The sequence below is a fragment of the Malaya genurostris genome, chromosome 3, assembly GCF_030247185.1.
Source record: "Malaya genurostris strain Urasoe2022 chromosome 3, Malgen_1.1, whole genome shotgun sequence".
Classification (NCBI taxonomy): Eukaryota; Metazoa; Arthropoda; class Insecta; order Diptera; family Culicidae; genus Malaya; species Malaya genurostris.
Window position 1 is genome coordinate 158,922,837 of NC_080572.1, and position 10,358 is coordinate 158,933,194.

General features: G+C 36.0%; 1 protein-coding gene and 1 long non-coding RNA gene across 2 annotated transcripts; one reads left to right on the forward strand and one right to left on the reverse strand.

Annotated features, from left to right (window-relative positions):
• The first annotated feature begins 2,225 nt into the window (after positions 1 to 2,225).
• Positions 2,226 to 5,980, forward strand: LOC131433700 (uncharacterized protein F13E9.13, mitochondrial). Its single transcript, XM_058600237.1, has 5 exons — positions 2,226 to 2,305; positions 4,856 to 4,938; positions 4,990 to 5,130; positions 5,315 to 5,514; positions 5,573 to 5,980. Exons 1-5 carry the CDS (start codon positions 2,233 to 2,235, stop codon positions 5,901 to 5,903), a joined length of 828 nt encoding a protein of 275 aa, XP_058456220.1. The 5' UTR covers positions 2,226 to 2,232; the 3' UTR covers positions 5,904 to 5,980.
• LOC131433703 (uncharacterized) lies at positions 2,761 to 6,796 on the reverse strand. The gene is made up of 5 exons (XR_009230292.1): positions 6,391 to 6,796; positions 6,181 to 6,304; positions 5,755 to 5,824; positions 5,425 to 5,693; positions 2,761 to 3,126 (listed from the first exon to the last, which is right to left on the reverse strand). It is a non-coding gene; the product is annotated as an uncharacterized LOC131433703 (long non-coding RNA).
• Positions 6,797 to 10,358: the final 3,562 nt, after the last annotated feature.

A 10,358-nucleotide genomic window follows, 5' to 3' on the forward strand; every position in this document is an offset into this window, starting at 1 on the left:
AAAAAGGAAGAGAGAAATAAGCAAGACACGTGCGGCGATATATAGTGATTTTCACTGTCGGCTAGAAAAGATTGCGATGCGATAAGTTAGCGACAAAATGCCGCAAAGATAGCGAAACTGTCATTCGCATCGATTCAACCCCTTCGAGACCACAAGCCAGAAAAAAATATTTTTTAAATTGACCGTTACAACAACTAATTATTAAGAAAACTGCAGTCATAATTAATTAATATTGATAATGCGTATGATTATGACTTTAACTTGCAAGGATTTTTTGAGCGTATGCTATTTATTTGACATAATGTACGATTCAGACGATCCGCCTCCTTCCGTCACCGTCACCGAAACGTCAGCTTCCGTCAAAATTAGTTTAATACTTTCTTTACCGGAACGTTCACACGCTCCGTCCGTCAAGACGTTCCGTGACGGTGATGTTACGTGTGAATGGCTCCATAAGAATGCATGTAATTAATGTTGACGGTGCCAGTGACGGAGATTGACTGTGACAAAAGAAGACGGATCGTCTGAATCGTACGTAATTATTATTTTGTGCTTAGTATGTACCCTTTTCATTTATATTTTGTATTAATCGACGCCTTGGTTTTCAAAACCTCGTGCTTTAATCGATTGTGCTATTTGTCTACTCTAAAAGGTTGGTCGTCTTTGACAGATATACATTTGTTGATGCTTTCGATGAAATAACAATTGTCGCTAAGGAATTTTACCAGTTGAAAATGCAATTGGCCTCAATCCAACAGCCGATTAATTTTTCTTTTGGCTCTAATGCTAGTTAATTTCAATACAACAGACAGCGAAGGGGTTAAAAAAACTGTCCAATTTTCTGGCAGCGATGCCAGGTGAAATTTTAGGCGTCTGCGTATTAGAAATGGTCCTATGCGACCTCAATGTTTAGAAGTATGACGAAAAAACCAAACGAAAACCCTACAGTAATAGCAAAAGTCATTAAAATGGATGATTGTTTATAAAAATTTCGAAAATCTGCAAAAAAGTCGGCTTAATTGCAAAGTCTGCTAACAAACGAAATTTCAAATTTACATATCAATCCGCAAACCTGGCATCAGTGGTTCTGACGCTCATTCCCACATTATCGAAATGACGGAATGAGCAATGAATTCTTACTCGACTGCATGATTTTTTAGTGCTCGATCGGTTCACTGCTAGAATTTTCGCTTGAGTTGGCTGCTCGATCAACCTGATTGACAGTGACATTATAAATGTCATTGAATATTCGCTCATTTTATGAATGTGTTAGTGTGAAATTTATGCGACTTAAGCCATTTCACTACACTAAAGCTAGAGGAATGGATGATGCTGACTAAGGTAGGCCGTTTTGTTAATTTCCAGTGTATTTCAATAGTTTATGTTGGGATTCTAAGAAGAACTGGTTATTTACTAGTTCTGTATATCCGAAAAACATGAAGATTTAAATTTGTATATTCAGTTATATAATGTTTTCGTTTAAAAATAAACTGAAAATCAGCATGAAAACGTGCAAAATCAGGAAATAAGAAGAAGAAGAAGACGAATTGACAATTCAGTCCGCATCTTCTCACTCAATTCCGAATGATTTCCGAATCAACCGGTTGTAGGCGAACCGGTTCATTCGGAATCGGTAGTTGCACTGGAGTTGGAATTGATTCGGAATCCATTATGATTTCCACATGAAATTCCGAATGAAAATTTTTCGCCGATTCGGAATTGATTCGGAATCCATTCGGATCTGATAATGTGGGTTATTTCGCAATCCTGCGACGATTCCGTCGCATTCTATGTCAAGCTGAAAACCACTATAATGACGTAATTTCGCCTGGACAATATTGACAGCTGCCGGAATGCAGCCAGCCTTCTGACGGTTGCCAGAATTCCTCACAAGCGGGCGGGCGGTGTTGTAGACAGGGATGCCACGTTCACAGATTAATCTGTGTTTCACAGGTTTTAAACTTTCTGCACAAATTTCAAAAATATCACAGATTTTCACAGATTATAAAATTAATCACAGATTTTTATAATCAATTGCAGCTTAGCACCAAAAAGTACAGCGCGGTTTAGTAAAAAGATACAGAGCGGTGTTGGTAGTGAGACCTTTTATTTTGCTCACCAAATTGATTCCGATATGCTATTATTGTACGGGAAACGTGCACAGATTTTTGGCTTGATCACAGATTTTTGAAAAAATGACCTGGCATCCCTGCTCTTTCGATGAGTTTCAAGATGTCACGTTTCAAGATGTTATTTACCCAAAAGTTCCCAATTATTGGCATGATTCACGTAGACCCATTACCAGGTGAGCAGCACTCAATACTCTGGTGACTAAAAATGAAATTATTTCCTTGGCTTGTCTGTAGTTACCACTTGAAAGGGCCTCGCCCGGCTGTGTCGGGCCTAGAGCTACTTGCCGGGCTGCCGAGTCTAGCGTATTTCTGCCGGGCCGCACATATATTTTAAAACATTAGTTTGACAAGTAATCCAAAAATATGTTATTCAAGCACAATTCGAATTTCCTTTATGAGCATTCAGACGTTTCTAATCGTCAACAGTTTCATTGGTGTTAGATTTCAGTTTTCTTCAACTCCTCTCCGCTCACGTGCAAATCAGCTGTTTTTCAAAGAACGGCGAATCTAACATTGACAGCGAATGGAGAAAAACATCGATGAATGTTTTGATTTTGGTTTCAAATCGTATTTAGAAATTATCGTACATTCTCGGATCAATTTTTGATTAGTCGATGATCTGTTCGTTTATCAAAGAACGGCGAATCTAACATTGACAGCGAATGGAGAAAAACATCGATGAATGTTTTGATATTGGTTTCAAATCGTATTTAGAAATTATCGTACATTCTCAGATCAATTTTTGATTAGTTGATGATCTGTTCGTTTATCTTTAAAAGGTATGCAAATTTTACAACTTTACTTCTATATCTACTGAATAAATCAAAATAAAAAGAGTTTCGCCCTTTTTCGATTTGTTTACTTTTATGCTTCCTGTGTGAATGATGAAGTTACGCCCTTGCGCATTTTTGTGAAATTGGTTGGTTTTCGTGAATTTGCGGGTAATTTTATCGTTTCATTAACTATTTCCAGTAGTAATAGGTTCGGAAACCATCTGAAATAAAGAAAAAAAATAGTTTAGCCCTTCCTTACTAGCAATTGAAGTATCGCCCCGTTTGTTGTCATGGAACACGGAGGGCGAAACTTACGTAAACAAATGGAATGACAGTTTCGCCCTTTATAGTTCTTTGTATTACTAAGATTGTCAATACCGTCAATCCAATTGACTTGTTAACTTGAGTCCGCATTTTTTAAAAAAGCAAGCGCTTGGAGCTTCAAATATTGCAACTGACCTTTGAAACATTGAGAGAAGAGTTCATTGCACATATTTAGCGACCCTTACACGTGACAATATTATTGTCAATACAAGGAGTATTGACAATACTATTGATCGTGTAGGAGAAACTTCATCGGATTGACGAAAATATTGTCAAAAAATAAAAACTGCTCATCAATCCTACAATACTTTCTCTCCAGAGAGGAAACAATTAAATATGTACAATGACCTTTTCTCTAAATGTTATAATATTCAGTTGCAATAACTAAAGCTCCAAACGCTTAATTTTTTCGAAAAAAACGGACTCAAGTTACCAAGACATTTGGATTGACGGTATTGACAATTCGTTGGATTGACAATAATATTGTCACGTGTAAGGGCCGCTAAACCTGCATCAATCCGACAATACTTTCTCTCCAGAGAAGAAACTGTCAAATATGTGCAATGAACTCTTCTCTCAATGTTTCAATGTTCAGTTGCAATATTTGAAGCTTCAAACGCTTGATTTGTTCGAAAAATGCAGACTCAAGTTACCAAGTCAATTGGATTGACGGTATTGAGAATACTTTGGATTGACAATAATATTGTCACGTGTAAGGGCCGCTGAAGAATTCAATATTTGATTGATGATGATCACTTACACCGAAAGGTTTTTCACTCCTATTTACGTTTCGTCTTAGGTTTTTCAATGCATCAGTAGTTCAACATAAACCGATAAGTAGACGTAGCAGTAAGGAACAATTTCACAAAACCGCTTACCTGATGTATAACTAAATGCAGAAGTTTTTTTTTTTGACAATAGCAGTGCTAATTTGATTGAAACAATTGATTGATTTGTTTGAAACAACCATATTCTAGCTTGAAACAAGCATATTTTCAATTTACGCTTCGCCTTTGACTCATCAGTGCATCAACAGTTTGTATTGACCGTAATGATCGGTTATGTGTTGAGAATTGGTTGTTGGCTGAGCGTGCAACGCCTAGATTAATTCCTGTGTCGCTCTCTGTATCTTGTGCTTCACCATTCAGATGCTCGTCATAGTACTGCTTCACCTATCGATACCTCACGTTCGTTCGTGAGAAGATTACCACTGGTATCTCTGCACATTTCGGCCTGTGGCGTCTAGCCTCTACGTGAGCGCCTTTGTGTATCGTTCCTCGTTCGCTCTCGTGCGGTGTTGCCTCCTTGTCCTTGTTGCATTCTTCTCTTCGACGAACTGCTGATATTTCCTCGATTCGATAATTTCGTACCTAGTACGGTTGCAGCAGTGCTACTTACGACGGACCGAATCGGAAATGGGTGTTTGGTTAAAAATTAACCGAGTCGACATAATTATTTTTTTCCTATTTGTGGTTTCGTCTTCGACTTGAGAATTTTTTCTGCGTGTGAACTTTTCGCGCCTATTAACCTAATGCAAATATTGGTATCGATATCTAATTATTATATTACAATCAGATATGAGAATATTAACTGGTTCGCTTGCCCTTATATGTATATTTTCTTCAGGTACACCACTATATGCAGGAAATTTCGATGCTGTTGTAAAGAAGGCAACGCTTGAAGCGGATATATTTTTGCAAAGCGGAATTGTATAGAATAGAAAAACAGCATGAATAAGGTCTAATAACATCAAATTATAGGATGGATTGATTATTGAAAACATGAACGATATTCCCTACGTTCAGAGTAGATGTTTTACACCAGAAACGACTGCATGTATGAGCAAAATTTCAATGACTGTAAAAGAAGTTATACGAGATAATATTCCATGTGGTGTTCAGGTAATACGTATTCTGTATTTCGATCGAATCGGATTATTCCGATCGAATGTAAAAATGGTTTTGTATGGAAAACTCGAACTCAATCGATACAGAATGCTAAATTTCGTATTCTATCGAAATAATCCGATTCGAACGGAATACAGGGGTGATACAAACGCCTTCGAATAATTGATTCAAATTGTAGATTTTGGCTTGTGGTAATAGAGAAGCTTTGGCTGTGTCAAAAGCGTGTAATTTGAATTTCATACGTGCTGAAGGATTTATTTTCTCTCATGTTGCCGATGAAGGACTTACCAATGCAGATGCTGGTCAAATTATCAGGTACAGGAAACTTATAGATGCTCAACACATAGGAATCATCACTGATATTAAGAAAAAACATAGGTAATATTAAGTCACTATGACTTCCACAATGTAATAAACATTGTATCGAATTTTATAGCTCCCATGCTATAACTAGCGACGTGTCTCTCGCGGATACCGCTAGAGCAGCTGAGTTTTTTTGCTCTGATGGAATTGTGCTAACGGGTAAAGCAACAGGTATTGAAACTAACGTCGAAGATCTGCAATCATTGATAAACACAGTTACTTTGCCACTAATAATCGGATCCGGAGTAACATTACATAATATTGAAAACTATTGGAATTGTGCGGATGCTGCCATCATCGGATCGTACTTTAAGCATGACGGAGACTGGAAAAATGATTTGTGCGAATCAAAGATATATTCATTCATGCAAAAAATTAAATTATTTCGTAACCAAGCTAAGTAATCTTTTATGTGTTATGTTTAATTATAACCTCTATTTCCTTCTAAATTAATCTAATAAAAGATGACCTTTCGGTTTTAGTTTGTTGTTGATTATGGACCGTTTATCAAGCTGTTGTTTTTCTTGTAACCTGTTGTAACGGTCTAGAGCAAAATCCATCTCTTTGGACAGAGTCACTATTTTCACAGCCAAATCACGTTGTCTCAATATACGTTTCTTTTGATTTGCCTAAATCGGAATAGAATAAAATTAAACTAATATATTTGTTCAACTATTTTACCCCTAATGGTGTTGTCTTCCCGTTTAAATAGCTGTAGTCGGGTAGATTTGCCAATGGTCCAGATTTGTTAGGGTTACTTGGAAACAGAGGTTTGCGATGCTTATTTTGTCCGTATTTGAAACTCCTAAATATGCCCATTTGACCTGTGATATAACACGCTGTAATTCCACTTCTTAAGTTACAATTTGATTGAAACTCATTGGTATTCACCTTTATAGAATAAAAAGTTTCGAAAATTCCTCATCTGGAGCGCCATGGTGCTTGACTAAATTATAGTCACAACAGATCGAATATTTTAAGAAGTTTGAAATGCAAACAATGATACAATTTCAATTTCTGTCAATTTCTTGCTTTTACACGTTCGCTCACAGAGCAGAGTTACCATATTCAGATTTTTTTGTAAAACGACAACTTATTTTACCTATTTTGCCACACAGATTCTGTGTCACAGAACATAGATTTTAACAAAATTCACAGATTTCTAGATTTTTATGAATATTTCATAAAAATTGCAGATTTTCTTAAAATTTATCAGATTTTCAGAGATTAGGTTCGAAAATATGCAACACAGATGGTACGCAGATTTTTCAAGTTGAAACACAGATTTTAAAATGGCAACTCTGTCACAGAGGTCAGAGCAGAGATGCCAGGTGAAAATTTCAAATATTTGCAGGCAGGGATGCAAAAATCTGTACACGGAAAATAAAATCTACCTATTATTTGAGTTCTATTCACCTAATTTTGAGTTCTTTTGAATCTTTCTTTCCGTTCGCTTCTTCCATTGTTGTCTAAATACAAAGAGCAAAACCACCCATCAGCAAGAGTTTCGTTCAATAAGCCAAAATTAAGTAAACCGTACCAACTTGAAATTGAGTCAATACCACTCAACTGTAGAGTAAATATAATTTACCATTGAGTTGATATAACTAATCTCTAAGTATTTTTTCCACGTGCCTTACGGGAACTACCTAGAGCCACTTTACCAAAAAATAGGTTATTGAACGGAAATCCCAAATTGGGTGGAATGTACCTAAAATTAGGTTGTTTTGCGGTTCCGTGTATATCTAAAAAAAATCTGCAGTCAGCAAGTATGTCTTGCTGGCAGCAATTTCTTTATAAAGTATGATACGCTAAACTGACTTGGCGAGCAAAAAATAAACAAAAGGTCGCGACAATTTCAACCAAGTCCCTGCTAGGCCGCCATGTTTTCGTGACCATCATCTTTTCCGCAAAGACGAAAACAACGAAGAAGTATATAAGTTCGTTGTTGCTAAATATCTGTGATATTTAGCTGTGAAAGTTGATTTTTTTATGTTTGATTATAAATGTGATATCGTTATGAAACGTACGCTGCCAAATTGTAATACTGACTTTCACAATCAAAGAAGTGTTGTATTTTACTTCATTTTGTTTACTTTGCTCTCACTGACTTGCTAGCTTTGATGACCCCGAAGGACTGAGATGTTGGTTACGATAGCACTAGCTGGAGCGCCTTATTGTTGCCACCGGGCTGATTTCAACAGTCTGCAAATTTTGACGAAAGTCTGCGAAAAACTCGATTTTCAAAAGTTTGCAGAGCAAAAAAATGTCTGCATCACTGTATACTAGAGTGCCTACAAAGACATCATATTAACAAGATATCCAGCTCTCACATTTCCCGAACAAATCATTGGCAACATCCTTTTTTGCGAGCATGTCGCCCTCAGGTGAGCCCGCATCGAATCTCATACATAGAAGTAGGGGAGAGAAATGTCAAATTCGTGCGCGCCAAAATAGCAGGGCTGTGCACCCATACAATTGACATGACATGTTGAATGAGACGCCGTGCGATGGCGTTGCTGAACTGAAGATTGAGATCGCTCCAAGCTGACAGGGTCTGGTGCCTATAACCAGAGTGACGACATTTCAATCGTAATTTTGTCAACAATTCAAAATGTTGGCAGTTTCGTTAGCTTTACATTGTATTTGACAGGTCGTTTGCTCGTTTGGAATAAAGCTGTCATTCCAAACGAGCAGCTGTCGTCACTCTGGTTATAGGCACTCTACTGCATACGAAATCTGCAGATTTACAGACAAATCTGCAGATTTGGCATCTCTGCACGCTCATTCAATTTTAATCTTACACGCTCGTTCAATGTTACTCTAAAGTGAGTACAATTTCACTCACTTTCAAGTGGAACTACACTGAGCTAAATTTTCTTTTTCACATTATATGATATTCTAATGATTTTGCACTATTAGCATTTCCAATAATAGTTACAAGATGTGTTCAACATCATGTCAAATATATGAGATAATCTTATGAAACATACAACTCTTCTTAACGTTATTTTTACAGGATTTCCATATAACGAATGAAATTTCCAGTCTGAATCAAATTTATTGGCGCGTCTTATAACCATTACTAGATATTCGCACAACATACATTGGAACAATTTATGAAGCGCATGTTATATTCACTTCGAATTTATTTAAATAGGTTCATATATACCATATATATATATATATATATATATATATATATATATATATATATATATATATATATATATATATATATATATATATACATATATATAACTTTCAATGGAGGTCATACGAATCACAGATAATTGCCAACTACTACTTTTCTTTGAGGATTAAAGCTTTACTAGTACTCCATTCGATAAGGGAGCACCTCATGATATTTGCGAAAGAGAAGTGAGATCCCGAGACTGAAAATAAAAAAAAATTAATCTTACTAGACAGATAGAGTAATGAAATGTACCGGATATATATTTCATGGTCCGTTAACGCATATCCTTGAACGAAGTTGGATAAGCTGTCTTTTCAGCGATTTAAAATTACATTGAGATGCGGAACTTCCTGAAAAAAAATGGTCTGGAGCAGGAGGACACAACTATTCACGACTTTCATCGGATTTCCATATAAATTATATGGGATATTTTTATAACTTTCATTATGATAACGTCCATTTAGATTTGACGTAAATTAAATAAAGATTATAAGTTTCCATATAATTTCTATGAATTATATTCTGCATATGATTCATATGACAAATCTAATGAATATAAATAAGATTTTGATTTCAGTGTACTATATAGTGAGTAAAGTTAGATTTACTCACTTTCGAGTAAAGACGGTATTTGTCAAGTTCTGAGTAAAATTTACTCAGTGTAAGAAACCAAAAGCTTTTATGAGCAACTTAAATCTATGTTTATCACATTATTTATGTATTTACAATCAGTCAACAGATACAATATGGTTCTAATGATAATTCCTAATAATATTAAAATACGTACAAACATACTTACAATTTTCACTGAACAACTTCAAATTTACTTCGACGGAAAAGAACAACTTCAAACTTACCTTTGAAGGAACGGAATAGGTTCTTACAATAACGGTGAGAATACCTGGGCGTGGTCCGAAAATTACAAGTTTTTTAAATATTTGCTGTCAAAATTTAAAAAATTTTCTCGCACAACGTTCAATGTACGGTGAGTACGGTGAGTAAAATTTGTCGTCAATATAGAAATAGAGTAGAAATTACTCAGTTTTCTGAATCAATACCACTCACCAGGGATGCTAGGTCATGTTTTCAAAAATCTGTGATCAACCCCAAAACCTGTCTGTGAAAATCTGTGACCGTTTTCCGTCCCCCAATAGCAGTTCAAAATCAAATTGGTGAGAAAAAACAGGTCTCACTACCCTTTTTCCGTACCATTTTCGCAGATCGAATTCAATTTAGTGACCAAAAAAAGGTCGCCCTACCAACACGCTCTGTACCTTTTCCCTCAACCGCTCTGTACTTTTTGGTGCTGAACTGTGCTCGATTTCCAAAATCTGTGTAAATCTGTGATTTATTCAAGAATCTGTGAAAGTCTGTGATCATTTTCAGAAATCTGTGTCATTTTAAAAATCTGTGCAGAAAATTCAAAATCTGTGAAACACAGATTAATTTGTGAACCTGACATCCCTGCCACTCACTTTCTGACATCTGAACTAAATAACCAAAAGTGAGTACAAATTGCTCACTTCAGAGTAAAGTTGAACTAGCTTATAAGCTGAAATCATCTTTCAGTGTGGGTCCAGACTGCATTCCATCTGTTTTACTGAAAAAATGTTCTAGCAGTCTGCTAGTTCCATTATCGATATTATTTAACAACTCCTTAAGA